Source organism: Balearica regulorum, chromosome 7, assembly GCF_011004875.1.
Source record: "Balearica regulorum gibbericeps isolate bBalReg1 chromosome 7, bBalReg1.pri, whole genome shotgun sequence".
Classification (NCBI taxonomy): Eukaryota; Metazoa; Chordata; class Aves; order Gruiformes; family Gruidae; genus Balearica; species Balearica regulorum.
In genome coordinates, this window is record NC_046190.1 from 32,974,523 (window position 1) to 32,998,392 (window position 23,870).

The window sequence follows — 23,870 nt, forward strand, 5'->3', positions numbered from 1 at the left end:
CTGCAGTCACTGCTGGGAGGCAACATATGGGATGAGACAGATTTGGTATCACCATTCTTACCTTCTTATGCCTTGTAACTCATTTCCTTAAAAGTCTAGTAAATCAGCATGACATAACACACTTGAAGTAAGTGTTATAAAACTAGTGATTTAAAAATTGGCTTACAGAAAAAGTAAACAACTATCTGAGAGAAGGCAGACATGCAATGAAAAGGATGACTGCTAAAATAGGTACTCAAGAAACAAGAGTAATGTAGTATCCTGGTTTCAGGTAGCGTATGTTTTATAGTCCTCAATTCCAGTTACATCTATGCATCACTTAGATTAAAAATGGAAATAGAAAAGAAAGAACAAGAAAAGTAATATTATCTGCTAAACATAATATAAACTAATTCCGAAATACCTTAAGAATGAAACCTGATAAATATACATTTTTAAAGACAAATATGTCTGAGGCCAAATTGAGTCAACTATCACTACTTCTTTTAAATACATATATATATACACACACATATATGCATATATAGATATTCTCATAGAAGGTATGTAGTAGACCAGCAGCCTCAGCACTGCTCCTGGAGGTAAAAGCAGCATGGGAAGGCTTGCTTACACACACACACACGCACACTCCTCTACAAAGCTGCTCACCTATCGTCCAAGCGATCTAGCAGGCTACCACCTATTCTGCGTCCCGACATCGGTGGGTCAGTGACACTTGACGAGTCAGGCTGCCAACCTGTAATTGAAGACATTTCGTGTTCTGCTTGTTGAACACCTTTAAGAATTGACCATACTCTTTCTTCCGTCATCTCCTCAGACTCAGCTCCTTCTTCCAGATGAATGTCCTCAAACAGAGATTTAAGCTTTTCTTCCGTCATCTCCTCATCATTACCAGACTTTTGTCTCTCAGGCTGTTCAGTCCTTACTCCTGTTTTACTAGTCTCTTCACTCTGCCTTTGTTTAGCATCTTTTGATATCCCGCCATAACTACCAAGATACCGCGGAAAATCCTTAAGGTCCACTTCCTCCAACTGGCTCTCGCCTACGGAAATATCTTTAGGTGTTCCTTCTCTAGGCACTGAGAAATTGAGTTTGCTGTCGTCCAGTGAAGTGTCTTCTTCAGTCACCACTGGCGGTGCTGCTGCTGTACCATCTATGTGTCCCTGGGAGGTCACTAACACGTCACTCAGTCTACTGGGAGTTCTAAGGGGTGACTCTAGGCTAGAGGTGTCGCTAAAGAAATCGTCCTGATGGAAAGGGGTGGGCGGCACAAAGCGCAACCCAGTGGGAGTTTCCAGTTCCACTTGAATGGTGGGATAACCTAAGGAAGACAGCACATTTGGACTGACTGGGATGAAGCATGGAGCAACAAATAAGCAAATGTCAAATGATTCACGAGTTACATAAAGTATGAAACGTATGAGGAGGTGCTGGTGTGCATATCAGAACAAATGCAGTTCTGATAGCTTTCTTCACTTTGTCCTAAATAGATGGAACAAAAAATGAGTACTGCCAGCAAATAGTAGAGTGAAGCCAGTACTTTTGACTATTTTTTAAATAGTCTGTAAAGATTTCAGCAATTATTTTTGCAGCCATTTTAATATTCTCAAGCTGTAGCAGATTGTCTTATGAGCATGCAATAAATCAAATGTGGACGGGGGTGGTTGTCCCTTTACACCCAATACAATCTCTTGCAGCCACATTGTGTAAATCTTTCTTTCCCAGTTTTTATTTTTTTTATTTTTTTTTTAAATTTGGAAGTTTAATAAATAGATTTTAAATACAGAAGTAGATCGTAACAGAGGGCAGCCACATTTTGTCAGTAGGTATTATTTCTAAAACAGGTCCACATTTTTAATGTACTTTTACATAAAATACACAATACCAGCAATACAATGTTACTAATGTATGCCTCCAATTTAACCAGAGAGTCACGAGAATGGAATAGTTGAAGAATGAGGATACTAAGGAATAGTATATCTAAACACACAGCAGGATAAAAAAAAGCTAAAAAAGGAAGTTAACAACGGGATAAGAGAACACAAACACAATAAGGGAGAGCTATATGAATATTTCAGGTACAATAAAGTTATACAGGTGAGAGGACTGTGGTGAGTAAGGAGATCTTGGTGATCTTGAAGAGTGAGGTGATCTTGGTGACATGGGTACAATCAGATACACTGATCAAATAAAGAGAGAAAAGAAAAGAAAAAATGATGAAAACATGGGAAAACCATACAAAAGGATTAAACTGAATATACACATAAAAATGACAACAAAATCTGAAGTTCACATTCCAGCAAATAATAGGTTGGGTAACCTACAAAAGGAAAAAAATACATGCCATGGGGTTAACTTGACATTGTGCTGCCTGCAAAGGGAGGTGCATTAACAGGCTTGGGGGTTTTGTTTCCTGAATCAGCTGAGAGAAAGGCAAAGGTGGTCTGGTCTTGGTGAGGAAAGGAAGCTTGAGGAAGGTTCAGAGAAGAGGAGAGACAGAAAGCAACCGCAGAGAAGCGTATTTTTTTCATAAAAACATTGATGCTACTATTAAAAGGCGCAAGCAACATTTCAAGAGCAACTTTCTTAAAATGTCAACAGAAAATTATTTCTGTAATGCAATGATTCAATGGCCAGCAATGCTGCTCAATAATGGAGGTACACTGAGCTTATATGCTCTAAAGAAAAAATATCCTTCTAAAATATAGAGAAAGCCCAATATATATTTGAACAAATTACAAAAACCAAAGGAAATGTTACTTACAAAAGAAAAATCTTATTTAAAGAGCTATTTATAATACATGACAAAAATCAAAGTAAAGAATGTAGTAACCCAGTGCCTGCTAACTAACATTTAAAAGAAGAAAAAACAACATTTAACATCTTCAACATACTGATAAATAGTAAGTATACCTATGGCAATTCTGTTTTACAAGCGGAACTTCCATTTATTCTCCTAATCTGGCTCAAAATTAACCTGCACAATTCTGTTCTCAGTTGGCACAGCTTCCATGTGAAAATTATTACACAATTTTACCCATTAGTAGACTGAAAAAGATATTTTGTTATGCACTAATAAAACATTTTCTTATTTTTCTACTGCCATTGTAAAAATGGTCCCAGTGAAAATCATACAGTAACTGATGTTCACTTGTCTCAAAGAGGCTTGGGGGTAAATTGCACATTAATTTACCCTATGCAATTACTAAGCACTTTTTTTTTCCTTGTTCTTCCTCCTCTTTTTTTTTTTCCTTCGAAGAATTCTTACTGTTACTTATCTAGACAGGAAGCCAAAGAATCTATGTATTTCCAGGTAACTTGGAAAGCATGCAATACCAAGTACATTAAAAATACACATGGGCAAGCCTCAAAGCACAACTGTTGCAGGAGAAAAACATTCAGGTCTCGTCAACTGATGCTGAGGCTGGTGGGAACAAGCTTACTCAGGCAGATGTTTGTGGGATCCTGGGTGCATTCCCTGAGATATCAATGTGCAGCCTCCATATTGTACCATAAGTGTGCTTTAGGAGAAGAAAAACCCTACACATTAAGAACAATTATTTCTTTGGAACTTACTGTCTTTTTTTAAAGTCTAGTTTATACAACATTATTGCATTATTGGACATGTCACTGAACTAAATATGACCATGGAATTCAATTACCATCAATGGGATCATGAAAAACGTTATTTTCATCTGCAAAGCTTCTGGTGCCTGAAATATTTCCATAATCAAATATTGGTCCTTCCAACAGGGTCACGATATCTATTCGATTAATTTTTGTCAATACAGAAGTTAAGGCATCAGCTGAAAAACAAATAAGACATGTCAGAAAAAAGTTCAGCACTGCAGAACTGTGTAATCATCTTTCTCAGTTACATTCACATTCCCTTAATTATAAACTGCTGGCATAAGTTTCTGTCCCAATGCCTTTGGTTCTAGCAAACCCCATCATTTTGTCTAAGTAGTCATTCTGCTGCCTACTTATTCAAGATACAGATCTATTAAGAGGCTTCCCTCCCCCCAAGTATAGTTACATTACAACACAAAAGGCACAAAGAATAAGGTCAGAGAGTTCTTAAGGAATGTATTTACTTACTACTGAAACAAATTATCCTTTTACTGGAGCCTAAAAGGAGTGTAAAAATCCTTTTACCATTCTGTTTCGAGGAACAGCAGATTAGGTAGCCTCGTAGGTAATAACGCATGTAAGACTATTCATGCAGTACATGTGAAATCTCATTTACAGTAATCTTCTTGTGAGAACACGGTAATATTGGAAATTACTTTTACAGTGAAATACATCAAAGTACACTCAAATACTGTGTAGGAGTGTGTGGATTAGAGAATGGTAATGACCACCATTGACCAAACACAAAAATCAAAACCTCTCTTACAATTTGAGTAATTCAAGTGAAATGTCCAGATAAAACCAGCCGATTCGGCACAGAATCAGTGTCTCCATCACTCCTCACAGAAGGAGGTTTAGTCTTTCCTTATGACCTGCAATACTGCGAGACTACCTGACTTCCAGGCAGCCTTTTTCCACGTTTCACGTTCCTTGCTATTGGAAAGTTTTCCCTAGTATTTTCTTTCCTGGAATTTCAGTTCGTTACTTGTCCCATCAATTACGGATGTGGAGAACAGATTATTTTCTCCTATATATATACTGAATAAACGTAACACATTTCTGACTTCTGGTAAAAATATAACTGAAACTTATTTTCCATTAGTGGTTTGCAAAAGACATTCATAATGTTTTCTTCAATTTAACCTATTTAGATCAAGCAGCAGATGAAATGGGCTATAACTTATAAACAACAAAAGTAACTCATTGAACTTACTTGTAGCATTTTTCCCATCTCTGGTAACCCATTTTTTTAATAACATGAAGCTTTGAGCAATAAGAGAATTTGGGTTTTCTACCCGGATTTGATTTATTTCATCCACAGAAAAATTCAGTTCTCTTGCCAGTTCTACAAAGACACAAAAAAAAAAAAAAAAGCAAGCAAGAAAAGAAAACAACAAAAACACCAAACAAAGCAGAAATCCCTCAATCATCTTGTCAGGCTTAAAAATATTATCTTTCTCAGATTACACAGATGTCAACAAAACTACCTGACACAAACTTTACAGATAACGATTATATACTCATACTTTAATTTCCTAAGACACACATAATTTTGAATTTCAATCATCTCTGTGAGCTATTATTGTATTTATACTCAGTAAGCTACTTAAACATGGTGGAAAAAAACTCCGTGGAGACCACCTCATCACCGCTGATTTACAAAATCTCTTTTTTCTGGTGACTGTTACTCCTTTGTGAGCTCGCTGTGCAGCTCGGCAGCGGTGCTGTCGTCACCTACGCCCAGGGAGAGCTGGCTACTGCATCTGTAAGCCCGTGAAGGGCCAGCTCTGCCCATCGACATATGGAGGTACAGCGGGCATACGGTTAGGCAACCCCACACATGCCACCGACTTGCTAGGGCACTGCTGGGCTCCCTGCAACCTCCGGGGCTTTGGAAAACTGCCCGGATACAGAGGCAGCGCTGAGCCCGAGTAGATAGATCCCCTCAACTCCTTGGGTGAACGTCTTGAGAGGAGAGCCATTTCAGCTAGTTTCTCTATGAGTGTCTGTCTGATTTACTGCAAGACCATGGGATTAATTGCCTATTAGGCATCTTTGCCCAGCAACGTGTTGCATGTTTTGGGAGGCTGGGTTCACTGTGAATTCGGGAGAACCTGATGCGGCCTTGCCGCAGTTTTTGGCAAAAGACTACCTGAAAAGGTTAATAGCGAAGACTCATTTCAATATTAAAGCAGAAAAGCTTACCTGTCCAGCTAAGTCCTAGGTGATCAGCTACAATTGCCATCCTTATATCTGTTCGTTCACATGGACTCTGTGGACCTGTGATTTACAATTTCTCGATTAAAAAGGTTTTGCACAGAAAACCACAAGACCGGACAATAGTTTATTATAAATAATAGCTTTAATTTGACTACGTTGCTGGTGCTTATATTGTTTACTAGAATGGTTGTGTGTCCTAACAACCTATAAAGCAAATTTTTTTCACAGCTTTTAGATTTTCACCTGTGTAAAGCCAAATGTCAAACTACATGATGTCGTGTAATGAAACCAAACATGCTGACAATCTAGCTTTTAGACTGTACACAAGTTGTCCAATTACTGGTGGAAACCACCAAGACCAGATTAACATCTATTTTCTCTACTTTGACAGAATAAGTTTGCTGTCACAAAAGAAATTTTTCAATTTCTGAGGTACATCAACTTTTGAGTTACATGAATGTCTTTAGCATGCTTCACTAGCTTTCTACAGTACAGGATTTGTTTAAAGGAAGAAAGAAGAGTGTAAGACAGCACATACAGATGACAATGACAGAATGAAAACTACAGTTAAGTCACTCCACAGGCAATCACAACAGTTCATGCACTAGGATCAACAAGTTGAAAGTTTTACAAACTAGGCTTGATCTCCACGAGGTGAGCCATGAGAGCTCCAGAAACCTGACTGCCTTCATTCTCACCAGTCCTCTTACTCCTCCTCCTCTCACTGTCGGCCTTTTCAATCTTTGATTTTATAGATGCTGCCTCTGTTCTCATGTCTCTAGCAGACTTCGATGTAATGGAAGGCTGGTAAACTTGAGTAGCTTCAGATAAGGATGTGTTCCTTGATGTACTGTCTTCTTCATCATCAGAGACCTCTGACTGCATCTTTTTTTCTTCATCAGACAGACGATCCACAAGCTTTAATGTCTCACCACTAATTCCCTTAAAATATTCAATAGAATGTTTACATACCTCCCTAAGCTGATTTTTCCTTACTTTAACTGTTGTCATGGTGACGGAGGTAGATCTTACCTTTACTGGTAATTTAGAAGGAAGCTGTTTTGATTTTTCTTTCTCTACCTGCTCTTGTTTTGGCAGGGCCGGAGTTCTTCTAGCTAGATTACTCCTATGTGTATTTTTTACAGGAATCCTAGACCTTGCTTCTAGACAGGGAGAAGAATTATTTTGTTTTGCTTTGTCAGGCTTACTAGCCGCTCTTGCTCTACTCCCTGTATTGCTTTGGAGATTATTTTGTGAAAAGGCTTCTTTTACTGAGCTGGCCTTTACAGGAAGCTTTGATTTTCCTCTAGCCCCTACCAACTCTGTTGACTTTTGCTGCTCTCCGTGTGGTTTTTGCTTATCTCTTACTCTGTGTCCTTGTGTTGTCCCTGTACCTTTTCCTGAAGTGCTTTTCGCTTGATTAGCTTTCTGGAGGGAACATTTTGGTTCCAAATGTTCTTTTAGCACTACATTACAGGTAATATCATCTGTAGGGACAGCAGATGAATCCAAATTGTTGTTGTTATTAAAATTATCTTTTGGAAAATCAGTGTTTTCTGTTTGCCTACAGCTTGTCTGGCTAGAAGCTGAACTCGCAATCACTGCTACAGTTTCGTTTTCTAATCCCTGACCACTTGGCATCACAGCTTCTATCTTATCTGTCACTTCGCCAGGGCCATCTTTCTTCAGAGTCATGGTGGAAGCAGAAATTCCCATTTTAATTGGTGTGCGCAATTTGGGATCAACTTTAGAAGCGTTTACCGCTGCCGATGATTTTTCCAGTGAGTTACTACCAAGTGTTTGTTCCATGCAATCTCCACTGGCCTGGATGATGGGCTTATGTTCAACTGCTGTTGTTTCTACTGGTGTCTCTAGGTTTGTTTCTACAGTGTTGTCCCCTGCCTGTGGCTGTGTGATGGCAGTGACTGTACTTTTATCCCCTTCCCCCTTGTCCCCTGACTTCCCTTCAGAAGTATGCTCACCAATCTGAAAAAATTGGAGCCTTTCTTCAACAAAATCCCTCTTGCTCATGTCAATTGCACCACTGCGAGTCATCTCAAACATCTTCCCTTCATGAAATGGGAAGGGGTTGGGCTCGCTAGTTGGCGTACTTTCATCTGTTGGAGTTCTGGCTGGAGTTGTATCAGGTGTTGTTGCTTGAGATCTGTCTTCCACTGCCAGACCAAATGGCTTAGCCTCATCATCCCTTGATTTAGTCTCAAACACTTCATCGTCACCTCGGTTATTGGACCACGGATCAAAATCTAGACTCTTGGTGGCCACTGTTTTGAAAGGTGTTGCAAATTCTTCATCTACTTTGTAACTGAAATACGTATCAGGAAATACAGTCCTGTCAGGGTGTCTGCCTTCCAAAGTGAAAAACTGTGCCCCTGACTTCTGTTCGCTCTTATCTCCGGCTTTTTCAGAAGCTGGACCCTTTGAAGGTGCCTTGTCTTCTTCAGGGCCTACCTTGCCTTCCTCCTCAATGACTTCAAGCTTACTCTGGCTAAAGCAGCGATCAGTCTGCTTTAGAATGCCTTCTGTAGTCCATACGTCCTTTTTGGTTTCAACTGCTGGACCTGCAAGTTTAGAATCACTCTCAGTTAAACCATCATCTTCATCTTGCAAATCATAACCGTCAAGAGAGTCAATCTCTGTCGCATCGGTATCATGGGAGAATTCTGCAGTGGTTGCTATGGAACACTCTGTGACAGACTGGTCATTGTTATTCCCATTTTGCACTACATCATTCTGGGGAGAATCAAGCCCAATGTCAAACTCATTAGGTTTCCCAGAAGTGGGATGTCCTAACTCTTTCTGTTTCTCAATCTTTTCAGGGGCTCTGGGTTTTGAGGTTTCTTTCTGGTCATCTTCCAGTTCTTTCAGTTTGAACGTATACTTTTTAAGTGGAACAGGTTGATAGAGAGATTCATCATCACTGGAATCACTGACATCTGCTCCCGGTGGCACAGGAGACGGCGGCTGTACTCTTATGACAGGTTCAGCCAGTTGGCATTTGTCACGTTCATCTTGCAAGTTCACTTCTGTCATCTCCATTTCACTCTCAGTGGAATAATGAGGCTTCTTTTCTGACTCGCCTTGATCTGCATCCAGTGGTGGAGGAGGAGGGAATTCAATGTAGGCAACTCTGTTACCTTTGGGTCTTTTGTTAGAGTCCTTATTTATATGATTAGGTAATGTTTTGTCAATCTGTGGTTCCTCAACCTCTGCCTGTTTTACAGATGTTGACTTAGCCTCTGCTTCCTCCTCTGATTCCTCAGACACCTCAGGTATAGGACTGGGCTTCCCTGGGATATAAGCTATTAGTGAGTCGGGTGTTTTAGACGTAAACTCATAACTCACTTCCTCGGAACTCGGTGTTTCTGGTGTTAAAGGGCTTTTACCAGAGCTATCTATAAAGGACACTTGTTCTAGTGTGTCATCTTCTGGACTGCCTTGTGGAGAAGGAGGTTGTTTTTGCTGCCTAGTTGTGTAAAATGTCCCCCTTGTCTCTTGTACTGTCTTACTCTCCTGACTGACAATTTTTTTAATATTTCCTTGTTGTACCTCTTTCTCATATTGCTTTCCTACTTGAACAAAACTGACATAAACAGGTAAGGTCTTAATTTCTTTTACACCCTCAGTGCTTACTAGTGGTGCAACTTTATCCAAGTAATCACTGGCACCGGGATCAACTAACTCACTCGAAGGAAATTCCTTTCCTGGACTACATTCTAAAGAATCTGGTGATTTGCTAGGGGATATCTCCATTTCCTCAACAGGAGGACTTAGACCTATCGAGCTCTGCTGCTTGGTAACTTTTCTGATTTCTGAGTGCTTTATTTTTTCATCTTCCGCATAGTCAATCTGCCTTTCAACTTTCTCCTTAATCACAGCTGATTGGGATACTTTAGCTGAAAGTTCATAGACACCATCAAGCGTGGTTCTCTTCTCCTCAACAATTCTGACTGGAATATGGGACACAGCAATTTCTTCTTTCCTTTTGGATATTTTATCAGCCACTTCACCATTACGTTCCCCCTCCCTGACAACAAATTCTCTGTATAAAACCCTTTTTGAGGGAGATTTTACAGTCAGTTCCTTCACTTCTTCTGAATGAATTCCATTTGCTGCCAGTTTGTGCTCTGTCACAGTGATAAATTCACTTTTTTGGTCAGTTTTAGCTTCAGCATGATCAACATGGTTTTCTTTTACTGTATCTGGAACCAGCACATGCGACAGTTTTTCTTTTTGTGTTTTATGATTAGAAGTTCCAGGACTTTCCCACGTCCTATAGATTTTTTTGTCCCAGTGTCCCTTCGTTGTTGAGTCTGAGCCATAGGCCAGGTCCTTTGCCTGTGGTTCTGAAAAGTATTCTGGCATGCCTTTACTCATCTCAGTTCTTTGTTTTTGTGTGTCTGAAGCACGGAAGTCTTCAGTAGCTTTCCCTTTACCTGGAACAAAATCTTCCTGTATTTTCACATCTTTCTGTAAAGGTGTGCTCCCATCAATGACCTCTACTTGCTTTGCGTGTTTCTCCCTGGAATAAAACTGATACACCGGTAACTTACTTTCTTGCAACTTCTTTACTGGAATTTTGGACTGACCATCCAGCTTTTTTTCTTCTTGCGTTACGTCCTTACTCCTTGGACTTATACTTTGTTCAAATTTAAGCCTAATGGAACTGAGCTTTGATTGCTTCAACTGAAATCCTGTCTGTGAAACCTCAGGTATTCCAGTCTGCTGAGCACTTCCTTTGTGTTCCATAGTTTGTTTAGAGTCCTCTGCAGGTTGCACAAATATCCTTTTTTCAGGACTGCTGGGCAAACTGGACACTTTTTTTTCATCCACCTTGGGAAAGCACTTCCCATCGTGCGCATACTGCTTCACCTTACTCCATTCATCACCGGAGGATGGCAATTCAGAGAGCAGAACTTTCTCAGGGCTGCTGCTGGCAGAGCTCTGGCTAGAATGTATTTCTTTGCCATTCTTTTTATGCTGCTTCTTCTCTGGAGACTGTAGCTCATCATTCAACTTCTCTGTTTTATCCCGAAAAAACTGTGATACTTCAGTCAGTTTTTCTTCTGCCTCTTTAACAGTCCTGTCCACCCTGTCTTCATATATCAACTTTTCTCTACCTCTGTCTAATCTGTCCTCAGTAAAGCGCATCCACATCGCATGTTTTGGACTACTAACATCTCCAGTGTAGTGTAACACTGTCACTTTATCATAATGATCATCTTTAGACATTTTACCTACACCATTTTCAGATACATCTTTATAGATTTTGGAGAGAATCTCTTTTTTGGGGGCAGTAGCTACTTTTTCTCTGCATCGCTTATCAGACCCCTGTAACTCTGCACTAAGGGGTAGAGCATGGTCAGTAACTGACTCCTCAGTATCAGAATGAGACACATCTAGCTTTTCTGAAAGAAGCATTTTCTCAGCAAACCTGTAAGACTCCCCTCTTAGTTCTGACAACTCATCATCATGGTATTCTATTGAGTGCTGACTCAAAAGCTTCAGTGTTTTGTAAGAGTCATCAGACATGAGTTGAGCAGAACTAGGGCGACTGTCTTCTTCCTGGGACACGGGAGTGTTAACTCTAGAGGATTCCAGATAAGAAGGAAGTGACTCTTCGGCTGTGAGCTCCTCTTCTTCTTGCTGACCTTGTTCATCTGAACAAGGAAAAGCATCATGTTTTTCCAACTCTTTTAAGTTAATATCTCCCCGAGGTAGGTCTTTCTGATATACATACATTTCTTTTTCTGGATGCTTTTTTGTTTCTCTAATAATGACTTCAGTAGGTTCAGCCTGATTACCTTTTTCAATATGGACCTCTATTATTCGCTCCAGTTTGGGTTTCATTTTGCTGTCCTTCTCTGCATGTTGTGGTGAAGTTTCAGCAGACTTGCTAACATCGGATGTTACTGATGATTTATGTTCAAACAGACCTGCCAGTTCTTTGGAAGGGTCACGTCCAGACTGAAAAGCTTTCATTATGTCATGAACGGACATTGTTTCCTCAATTCTTTCAGACGTGCTTTCAGTGCATGGAGGTTTATGATAAACCATCCTAGTTGTCGTAGTGATATGAGTTTCTTCTTTTACTCGGACGCCTTTACCAAGGACACACTTATGGTCATCATCTTCGCTGCTGCTGGCTTTCATTTGAAAAGCTTTAACCTTCTCTTTAATAGATCCAGCAGGTTTTTGCTCCAGCTCCATAAACGCAGGGGTAGGTTTTGAGGTCGGTAGCTCCTCTATTTTCTGCTCTGGAATTTCTTCGGACGATGGTTCATAGCTGCGGATAACATGAACTACTTCAGTTCTTGTTTCTGTAATGACAGGAGGGATGGGTACATCATGGAAAAGTGGTTTTGGCCCTGTGCTTTCAGCACTTTGTGGGGCAGAAGGTGTCTTTTCACTCCTTGTTTCAAAGCCACTGTCAGATAAAGGACTTTTATCTTGATCATGTTGAGAAAAGTCATCTGGAGACTCTAAAATAGTATCTGTTCCAAAAAAGGAATCTGCAATTTTACATAACTCCTTTTCTGATGTTGAAGGCCTCATGGAGGCTGGAGGCATTTTAAGTTTATGTTCCTGCAAAGCAATAGCTGGTTTTAAAATGCGTTTTTGTCTCTCTTCACCTTCTTTTTTCCCCTCTTCAAACTTGTACTTTATGTTTGTTAATGAACTGCTACCGATATCATTTGCTAAGTAATCAATAACTTTTGACAAGCTATAATCCTTTTCCGACATGGTTTTAGTTTTAATTTGGACCTTCTCTGGAACAGATATAGAAGGGCTCGTCAAAGCTTGCTGTCTCGCTTCATCAATCTCCTCTGTACTGAACTCTACCCAGTCATCCTCAGACAGGTGTCCTTGATCACTTTTGGATACTTTAGCCGACCCTTTACTTTCTAAACACACATCTTTTTTCAGAATCTCACTAACTTTTACTAAGTCCTCTTTCACTTTCTCAACAATTTTAAAGGGCTCTTCATCATCAATTCTACCCTCTTTTGGTATCTCAGGTTGGAACGGTTTGTCCTCTGCGACATCTGTCTGCAATATTGCGGTCATTCGTATTAGATCCTCTTTCATTTCAGCAACATCTTTCAGTATCTCCTGACTGGAGGATAAAGAAGATGGTGTGGACAATTTGAGAGCAGAGGGTGCTAAAAACAAGGATGATTTTATTGGAGATGAAGTTCGATTAAAGGGAGGTTGTGTGCGTGCCTCTGTAGTCAATGTTTTAATAGGTGACAGTAACGCAGCAGCTGATTTTGTAAGTGAAGACGACTCTGGGAGCTTCTTTAATGCTGGTTCAGACAAAACATTGACTACAGAATATACTGGCACTGTTATTGTTGATGAAGTTACTGATGAGGTAGTTGCAGATATTGACCCAAGGGCTGTGTACAAAGCACCTGCAGGAGGAGTTCTCATTGACTGGAAAGCTGATGGTGCTGAAGACACAAATGACCTGAGTGGAGAAAATGACATTGTTGTAGCTGTTGAAAACACTCTCTCAGCCGTGTCAGCAACTGCGTTAGCAGCACAACTTGCAGAATGTGCAGCTGCAGCGATCTTGTCTTGAAAAACAGCTGCAGCTTTGGATCCGTTTATTAAGTTGGCAGATGGGTATTTCAGAGGTGACACAGATCCATTAAGCAATGGTACATCTGTGTGCCCAGCTACATGTTTTGCTGGCGACGAGAGAGACGAGGCCATCATGACTTTAGAGGATGAAACAGCATCAACTGCTGACTTAGCAGGTGACACCACCGATTTGAGAGGGGACGATAAAAGTGAAGATGCTGATGTGATGACCGATTTAAGTGGCAAACTTGAAGAGTACATGTTAATGTTGGATTTGGGGGATGCTGGAGGCGTCATGGTTATGGATGATCTCTCCAAGAGAGATCCTGCTGTAGTCACTGGAGATGTCCGAGAGGGGAATGTGGTAGCAGATGCCAGCCCTTTTAGACTAGCAGCTTCTGTGACTGTGGGAGCTCTGACGAAAGAGCCTGAAGTAACCTGTATATTGTATGGAGGCTGCGATACCACAGTTTTTATTGGTGAAGAGATTGTCCGAAATGATCTAATCGGAGATGCTACATCACTAACAGATTTAACTGAAGATGTGGTAGAAGCTCCTAATGTGGATTTGATTGGAGAAGCAGAAGAAACAGACCATATTGATTTTAATGGGGAAGCTGTAGGAGTGTTAGAGGAAGAGCTCGATAAGGAAGTGAAGCCTGATTTGGTTTGCCCAGGCACTGTAATTGGAGCTGTTGTCCATGACTGATATGGCCGTGTTGAAAAGAATGGCTTGTATGAGTAAGTAGCAGGTAGGGATCTTGTTGCTCCTGCACTCCGTTCAACTGTTTCTTAAATTGTTAAATTAAAATCAAACATAAAAATCAACAAAAATGATTGAAAAACAGAGAGACCAGAGAAGAAAATTGGTCAGTAAACGTTGTAATATTACAAAAAGCAAGTACAATTGTTTGCATGAGTTAGGATGAAGGAGGCAAAAGAAGATTTAAAAAAGGAAAGAAAAAACTAGGAATGAGCCATATCCTGATGACTGGTCCAAACCAAAAAGCAACATGAAATGAAAGACAGAAAGCACATAGCAACCAAATCTGCAAACAATGAAGAACAGAAAACACAAAGAAGGAATCCATAAGGTAAAAATAAAGCCACATCAAAATTTCTTCTCTTACTTCCTATTGACTTTCTGATGTGCTACTTCTGAAATACTCGTATCAGTTCTATTTTGCCTGTTCAGGTATGTCTCTGCTTTGTGCAACTATTAGAATTATCCTTTTAATAATTTCTGTTGTTGTTGTTCTATTCAGATATTGAACCTATACAAAATATAAACTTGCGTAAAATGACATTATATAGCTAAAATCTTTTTCTTAAACCACTCAGAACTATTTCATGCAGAACCCAAAATTCCTTTAAGTGACAGGCAATTGATGTGCAAACTGTGAAGCAACTGGAATAAATTCAAATCTATATCTCCCATGCACAATTCGGATATGCTTCACACTCACAAAGCCAATAAGAGCAAGAGCTTTTCTGAGTCAATATTTTAAAAAAAATAATAAAAATAAATAAAGAAAAGGAACTTTTGCATTTGTTTCTCATGCGATATTCCTTTTGTTTGGTAAAAACTAAAGTAAAATTTCACATGAAATGATTTTAAGAAGCATATGTCATACATGAAATATGGAAAGTATGATATATGATAAACGTGAGCAAGCAAAGCAACTGAATCAGTTTTTGTTCATGCACAATATATCATGTCAAAACGAGCACACAGATTAATACATTTTGTATGCTATATTAAGCACAAGTATGTAAACCTTACAAAATCATTTCACAAGAGGCCATTAAAAGAAGAGTACACTTTTTCTACAAGATGTAGTGTCTTGGTACCTTTTGAGGAGATTTCTCATATCAGCTCAAAGACAGACCTGTTCAACTTTACATTTCTCAAAAGGTAACATTAGAAAAGCAGTCCAAGAACAATATATTATGCAAAAACTTCCTGGCAAGGGCAAACCTGTTAACTGTTATCATCCCCCAGAACACTCAGCTTATTCATAGGCATTTCAAACAAAATCATCATCAACCACATTTTGCATCACAGGAGGTACTCATGCCAGAAGACAGTATTTCTGGGAATCCCATTACAGCATACATATCCTCTGATACAGCAATAACATTCAGAGAGTTGACATTGAAAGTGACTTAAAGGACTTTTTTTTTTTCTTCTTTAAAGTTGGAGTTAGAAATGGAGCTAAAATATCCAAACAACTCATTCAACATACCTTTCTCTGAAGTTAGATTAATAATTTGTCAAACCTGCTTGATCTGTCTTATAGACAGACAGTAACTTCCAGTGAAAGAAGCTTAACAAGGCTAATACTAAACTGTTAAACTTAAAGCACACACAGTCTTATAGAATACTGAATATTCAGTATACCAGAGGTCCATATCCTGCAAGGAGGAATGTGCTGGTCCTATGGAAGCCAATCGAAGCCCAGAAGGCAATGTGGATGGCTGGTGATACTGCAGTATGAGAACATTTAGGGTTGAAGAGAGCTTGAGTACTAGGCCTGACTGGCACAGCCTATATCAAGAAACATCCATTTTTCCTTGCAATTTTATTTTTAAGCGCAAACGTACTTCTTATCTCCCCCCAAAGAAGAAAACGTAGTATACTTCATTAAATGAGCCAGACTATATTATGAAGATTAATTAGCAGCAGCTGCTAACGTTCACCAAAAGTTCATACAGTCCCAAGTCCAAGAAACAAACCCCATTCTGAAAAGAACAAACAACAAAACAACTTGTTCAGCAGTTTGTGTTTGGAAATGTCTTTACAGGGACCCCACTGCGCTGTGATGAGCCAGTCTATCACAACTGGCTAGTGAGGCAATCAAACCAACAGGCTCCCCTCTTAACTGCTCTTTCTCCTGTTAAATCACGGATTCAGACATGTTTAAGATGCTTTTTCTGTGCTCCTTATTGCAGTTGAGAAGGACTGTTACAAAGAACATTGAGTAATTTACTAGTGTGTGCAGCTATGACCTAACTCAAACAGCAGGGATCTGGGCAATTTTACTATTTTGAAATAGCAAAGAAATCCCCACAACCATGCAAGACTAGAATGGGATAATAGTCTAAAGAGTGGCTTTATATAACAGCCCTTTTTGGCTACTGGACGCTCTTGGCCTTAACAGTTTCCATCACTCTCTATCCAAGATTTTATCAGAAAACAGATGTTAGTTACTACCTTCTGTGCACCAAACTACACTTCCTCGCTTGCGGCTGGTAATTGAAAGCACTGAGTGAACCCATACAAGTGGCCCCCGCTCAGCCTTGCTCCTCTTCAACTGCAAGCAAACAGCCAGGACCGAGCAGGTTTAACCCACCACAGCACTGCTCTTCTGTGGAACCTCCCTGCTGGGAAGAGCAGAGGGGCCCCCTTTGGTCCCTTTCCTTGAGCAGGGACAAGGACAGGAAGGCAGGGGAATACCCCATCTGCCTTGCTGTCTTCTGCACCGGCACTGGCAGGGGTGCAGAGGAAAGAAATCTGTACATGAGCACGTGCATGCATGAGCTTGTGTGATTAAAAAAAACAAAACAACAACTCCTGCTGCTACCAAAACTACAGGAGCTGTGCCATCAGATTCCCTGGAAATAGGTAGAGGTTCATCACTCTCATCCAATCACTGGAGCAAACACCCTGTGGTGCAAAGCAGCCACAGCAGCAGTCCTGGCTCTGTGTTGGGTGGCGTGTGCTCTCTGGAGAGCTGCACCTCCAAGATCACACCAGCACGGTGCAGGTGGTAGTGGCAGTTGCTGACTACACGCTACGTGTGCACAGGAGGTGGAGCTCAGTCTGATGGCCAAACCACTATCTATGATCTTTCCTGGCAAACACAATCATTTTTGCATACCCTTTTGGGGTAGCTCACAGCCTTAAGTAGCAACCATTGCCAAAAGGGATAGAATAGTTACAGAACAGTCAGGAACTTCTGCTATGTTAACCACCCCACCTCCCTTTTTTTTTTTTTTTTTTTTTTTTTTTGAGTACAGCTCAAGTGGGTTTAGGTTTTTTCCCCTCCAACTTTTTGCAAATGAGACTTAATGGACCTTTGGTGAATAAATAAAACTACTTTTCTTTCCCCCCCCGAAAAACAAATTGTAAGCAACATACACAGCCACCAAACTCTTTTCAAGCAACTTCCTTTTCCCTCTCTCTCAGTTCCCATCAAGCCTTTGACGATACCTTAACAGTCCATCAAGATGTCTCAGCAGATCTGATAGCTTCTTCAGATGTATATGCTTGAAGTCTTCTTCCAGGCCTGAGAAGTGTAATATATTCTGGAGCACATCTGATCCAAAGAAGCCACAGATCTTATAGGATAATTAAACAGCAGCCTTCCAGTGGGAACTCCCAAGACCTGATGAAGTTTGTCTATGGATTTTGTGGAATTATATCAAAGGGTCTGTTGCAGGGTAGCAACTGAGAAGTCATGAGGGGAAAAAAAGGCAAGAAAAAGCCTGGGAATGGGAACAATAGCAGTCAACCTCAGACAGGAGAGGTGAGGGAAGAAAAACTAAGCCAAATACTTAACAGGGAAGGAAATGAATGCCACAGGTCTGGTCAAGGGGAACATAAGTTTAAGAGGAAGCAATGTGTGGTGCCAGGGAATAAAAAGCATCTGAAGGGAACAGAGGAAAAAGGGAAGGGGTGGAGAAAGAAGAGGGAAAATATAAAATGTGAGAGAGTCCATTTCGGCTAAGCATCTAAACATTTAAGTGCTTATCTGAATGGCATTCTCCAGCCTTGCTGAACTTCTGCATAGCATTCCCTTCTATAGCAGCTCTCTCTAATCTTTCAAAGGGAAGAGGAACGGACTTTTTGAAAGCAATTTGCAATCCTCCTACTCTGGAGCTACATGGTATTTTTAAAAATTATTATATTTTTACTTAACTAACACACATCGTTTGCCAGTCAGGATTCTTCAAGCTCTCACAACACAAGAGTTCACAGACCATCCAAGGGGTTTGTTTTAGATAAGTGGTTTTTTTCTTTTTTCTTTTTTTCCAGAGTGACACCAAATACAACGTTTATAGAAAAAATGTCTCTTCTTATGAAAAATCATGTATATATGGTTTAGTACTTTGGTAAGAGCAACTCACTCATTCCAGGCTCAGTCAGATAGCTGTAGCGCTTACGTAAAGCAAGGGAGACAAAGTTCTGGCGCCGGTCAGCTTTCTCGGTCTGCAACAAAACATAATAGTGTTTAGTGCCTTTAGTATCGCCATCCCCCACTGGAACAGAACAACCATCAGACCTCAGCGTGATGGGCCGCGTTTTGCGGTACACATCCCCACATGGGAGAACGGGCCTTTCCGTTCAGCTTCAGGAAGGCATGCTGAAGCCAAATTTGGGCAAGCAGGCAGGGAATGGACAGAGCCGGTCTCCATTCCTGTCTGCCACGTAACGAGTGTCAGGCACTCTGGAGCAGGGAGCGTGGCTACTGGAGGTGACAGAAACCTGCTGTGAATGACCACCCTTCTGGAGCAAGCAGGGAAGGGGCTGCAACCCTAAGGGATGACCCCATGGGTTCATTCCTGCTCACGACGTCTCTGCTTTTGAGGTAGAAGGGCTTAGATAGCAGATGTAGCCCATGATCCTGCCTTAAAATATCTCAGTACTGTATTACCCCATTATCACTTAATAAACTGCTTCACACTGCTAGAAATGGTATGATGTTACTCATTCTCTGTAAAATAAACCACCTTTAGCTAGAAACAGGAGATCAACACAAAAGACTACAGATACAGACATAAAACATTCATAAGACTAAAACTTAGACCAATCAAATATTTCTCCCCAAATTAATTTGTCCTGGAAGCACATACACCACAATGTACACTGGCTTTAGAGTGAGTACATTAAGGACAAAAAAGGCATGGGAGGGGATTTTTTTAATAGGCACAAAATGCAAAGATGCAGATTAGAAAGCAGACTACTATTGTTAGCTAATAAATTGCATCGTAAGTCATCGCATTCAGTGGCATAGCTGCCTGTGTGATGTCTTAAATATTAAAAGTCCTTCAGAGATCAGCTCACTTGATTATGTGGCTAAAAATATGGTTTGTTTAAAAAGAAAACTATTGTTAGAGCTATATAATAGCTCACTGGGAACAAATCCTGTGGAGACAAAGCGATGCGGTTGCTATTGTTATTTTCTAACATGTAAGGAGTGCTTTGGATTGGGTTTTTTTTATTATTTTAATCAGCAGGTGGCTACTGCTATTTATTTGCCACCAGGAAGAGAAGAAAACTTGACTGTTAGGTAAACGGGTTACATCTACGTAGTTTCTTTTATAAGGTGATCTCATTTATTACTACCTCTAATGAGTAAAACCCCCTCAATTTCCTGACTATGTAACGTTGCAGTTTCCAGCAAACAGTGGATTTTTAAGCTGCAAATATCTGAGACTTATTTGAAAATAGATTTGTACACAATATTTAGAAATTTCTCTTGGCTATTTTGCTTTTTCAGAAGAATCCAGTTTATTTTCAGGAGTAAAGTATAATAGGCCACTCTTGTGACCTCAGCAATACTTCTTTCCTTCTCAGCAATACAAGTTACCAAAGCATTGGCAGTATTGCTCCAAGAGGTAAAATCATATCCACTAAACTCTTCTTGATTTTGCCTAAAATGGACTTGGTCTGAATTTTATAATTATATCCTTTTTCAGAAGGAATTTAGTTACAGTTTAGACTGCTATTATTCAATTCTTGGGTTAATTTCATAATACATAATCATGTCTTTTCCACATTTGTGCATTTTTACTGTTTTGCAAGACTATCAGATGTCGGTGGTTATTCTGTAGGTATCATTTCAATGCCATAGTTAAAATAGTTGTTTGTTTTTTCTATAACATATTACTTTTCTTCACTAAATCTGAAGGAAATAAAAACAGAAGACAGTGTTTATATTACCTCATCATCTTGATCTGACTCTGTTTCCTTTTGGTCCCAAGATGCATTGCAGAGACAAGGAATATTATAATGGACAGCAGGGAAAAGAATATCAGGATATGAAAAGGACCAAATTGGGAGCACAAAATGCAAGCTGATTTATAAGGTAAAGCAAATCCAAAATGTCAACACAAAAGAAAACAAAATCTTACATCCAATGCAAATCAACACATGACATTACTGAAAGCATAAACCTACGACTTGCAGGCTGAAGCATGAGCTGTAAACAGAATCATAAAAATTATAGGAACTTGACACCACAGTAACAAGAGACTTTAAAAGCGTTCTACATACAGAAAACCAATAAAACATAAATTTAAAAAGCCTTTATCATACTACAAAGCATTCTCATTACTGGCATTTCACAGGGTTTCTTTATCACTAGCAGGAAAAAAAAAAAAAAGACAATAACTAAAGGAGCAAAAATAAAACCAAACCAACCCTGAGGAAAATGTTTACTTTTCCTAACAAATACCTTTTTGTGTGCTGGCAGAGTGATATTCAAGTTGCAGACAGCTGTTTGTGGCAGTCCTTTTGTAGTCTTTGGTTCTTTCAAAAATGATAATCGACCACAAGGTTCCTGGCTAGTGTCTCTTACCTAGAAAAGAAATTTTAGTACAGTGTAGTAATATGTAGTAATTCAGATACCTAGAGGTAGTTTTCTGGAGAGTTTCTCAAGAGTTACTTTCCACAAGAAGCTATCTAATGGGTAAAGACCAATGTTACTGAGCTGGAGCTCAGCCTGAGGTGTTGAAGGAGGAAAGGTGCTACCATGAAAGAGTTAGATCAGCCTGAAGCTCTCTGGTGGTAAATCCATGCAAGACAGCCAGACAGTTTCATACTAGGATATTACTGAGAGACATTTTCTGCTCACCTTCATTTTTTCTGCCATGTTTTGCACTTGTGCTCACCAAAATGCTTAAATACTTCTTTTGCATGGCAGCTATGATAAGGCTAAGGGAAGCAAGCATTCATTCATGATAATTTAGAGATGAACAGTCTGTGCACACTTTTTGGAGGCTGTTCTGCTGTACAGTATGTTAATGAATGCATCTCCTTTACTTAGTCCCTGGGAAATACTGATCTCCTAGTAGTGTTCTGGAGGTCTAACTTGAGATATGGTTTTAATAAAAGGCTGTGAATCCATATCATGGGTATTCTGATCCCAGCTCTGCCAGCAGCTCTTTTGTGGCTTCATGCAAAGCCTCTCCATGTTATTCACATGTTAAACAATGACACTTACATCCTCGGGGCAAGTTAGTCCTATCAGGCTGAAAAAGTGTTATCACTGGGGGGAAAAAGAAAATATCAGCAGAATTATTTGGCTTGTTTTGCTTTTACCTTGATAGAGAATGGCAGTCTATTTTCTTTGAAAGCATAAAAATTAAAAACAAGCTGCTGTCCTCCTTTAGTCAAAGGGGCCAGATTTCCATAGCAATCAACATAAATAGGTTTTCCTTCCAGAACCTGTTAAAGCAAGAAATAAAAGTCAATAAAACCTCTCTTCATGCACATACGTATATCATGATTTTCCCCATCGTAGTTCCTGAGTTTAGCCCAAGTTCCCACTCAGATTAAATTCAACAAAATTAGAAAATCACCACACGTTATGGCAAGGTATGAGTGCAGGCAGTTTGGGAAACCGTGAGCTACGTGAGTAATAATACATAGATTTTCTTCAAGAAACAGTGTGTTGGCAACTTCGTATTCAGCACAAACCAGCCCTACTCATGCCTGTGTGTCTGCAAAGCTCAACCAGGGCTCCCCGACAGCAATGCATGCAAAACCCACTGCAGACTGGCCTGGGGCATCCATTTGGAGACAGGTCCTCATGCTCGCCCTGCCTTGTCCTTTTTTGGCCTCCTTTCAAGAAATTCTTTGACATAGCCTTACTAGGAACCTTTATTTAACTGGGCTTATAGCGGCTTTTGCAGGACCTGTAGCCACTTGGAAAACACACTGCCCATTTACAAGGAGGAAGCTGGCTGTAAGAAATATACCTCAATGTCTTTGCTTCTTGCAACTTCTTCAAAGTTCTCTTGTTGCTCCAAAGTTTTGTCCACTTTGTCATCAGTCATGCAGAAGCAACGCAAATTCGATTCCACAGGGTCATTCATTTTGGCAAATATCACAAACTTTGCCATATAAGGGACGCATATTAATTCTCTATAAAGCTGTGTTGCCAGCCCAACAGTCTCAGATACTTGATGGCAGTCTGAGAGCCAAAATCTGAGTGGGAAAAAACAAACCATTAAATCAACTTTTCATTATGCTCAAACATTGCTTAAGCCTTTAAAGAGGCTGTGATCCTTGGCCATTTTGCAAGCGTACTCTCCTTGTAGACTTCCCAAAGCTGTAATTTTCCTTCTACTTTTCAGTGGAGCTTTAGCCATCCCAAAATGGGCATACCCGGCAACAAACTGTTGATATACTTACTTGACCCTTCTCACACGGGTATCTCATAAAACTGTCTCTTTTAAGCCTCATTTGAAGCCAAAGCAGAGAAACTGTATTTCTTGTGACCGCACACCATGTATATTGTAATGAGCTGATGCTTCACTGCACATTTAATTGGCTAAAACAACCTCCTTTATGACACACACACACAACAAAATCACATCTCCCATATAGGATGAAACCAAACAGGCTCTTTGGTTCTATTTTGGTTCTATTTGGTTCTCTCAGCAATTCTCTCTCTTTATAAAGAGCTTTATAGGTGTAAATGTTATGTACTGAATGATAAACTCTTTACCTGGCATACCATGAATTTTCTCCACTAGGACGCATGGTTTGTACAGATGCCGTTGAATGCCTCCAATCAGCATGCAAGTCCACTAAGTCCATCAAAATTCATTTCAAACCATGATGTTTCGGCAAATGATATTTTTGTGAGAGTAATTTTAGGTAATTTTCAACTAAAAAGCCCACAGTCAGAAACTGAATGTCTTTGACTTTTTAAACAAATACGTTCTTATTAATCTCCCCATTTTTTTAATTGAATGAGCATTTTAAACTTTCCCTTTCTGTTGCTATTTGCAGAAAAACAAACCCCTGTGTGGCACCACAGCCTTTAGAGAAACAGCACGTGTGATTGCCAGGAGACATCACCGCACCAGAAGAGGCCAGGGCAAAGCTTCATGTGCAACCCTGGATGTGTGGGATGCTGATACATAGTGACAAAGAAGCATCTGGTCCATTACCGCTTCATCAGTCTTGCAAAAGACTTACAGAAAGCCAGAAAACAGCCCCACAACTACGCACTTTGTTAATCAAGGGAAACTACTCCCTAGGTGCATTTGACAGGCTCTGTTACCATACCTGGCTGAAACGTTGGTTGTGAATGAGACACAGTCATTTGAAAACGTCAGCGGAGTGGTGCCCGTGATATCCTCCCACTGCGCAGGTGAAGTACCTCCTATGCAAATACAAT

General features: G+C 40.0%; 1 protein-coding gene across 12 annotated transcripts in view; it reads right to left on the reverse strand.

Moving 5' to 3' along the window:
* The window catches only part of ANK3 (ankyrin 3), a 369,687-nt gene that overhangs the window by 20,354 nt on the left and 325,463 nt on the right, over window positions 1-23,870 (reverse strand). For 8 of the 12 annotated variants that reach the window (XM_075758815.1, XM_075758817.1, XM_075758816.1 and 5 more), the window contains 9 exons: window positions 23,759-23,855; window positions 22,441-22,669; window positions 21,782-21,907; window positions 20,916-21,038; window positions 18,586-18,667; window positions 5,836-5,910; window positions 4,844-4,975; window positions 3,663-3,806; window positions 649-1,321 (listed from right to left, as the gene is read on the reverse strand). In XM_075758815.1, the coding sequence (XP_075614930.1) occupies window positions 649-1,321; window positions 3,663-3,806; window positions 4,844-4,975; window positions 5,836-5,910; window positions 18,586-18,667; window positions 20,916-21,038; window positions 21,782-21,907; window positions 22,441-22,669; window positions 23,759-23,855 (1,681 nt within the window). Of the gene's footprint in view, window positions 1-648; window positions 1,322-3,662; window positions 3,807-4,843; window positions 4,976-5,835; window positions 5,911-6,548; window positions 14,247-18,585; window positions 18,668-20,401; window positions 20,429-20,915; window positions 21,039-21,781; window positions 21,908-22,440; window positions 22,670-23,758; window positions 23,856-23,870 lie in introns of all 12 variants that reach the window. The other 4 variants (XM_075758810.1, XM_075758809.1, XM_075758806.1 and 1 more) reach the window with 3 other exon arrangements.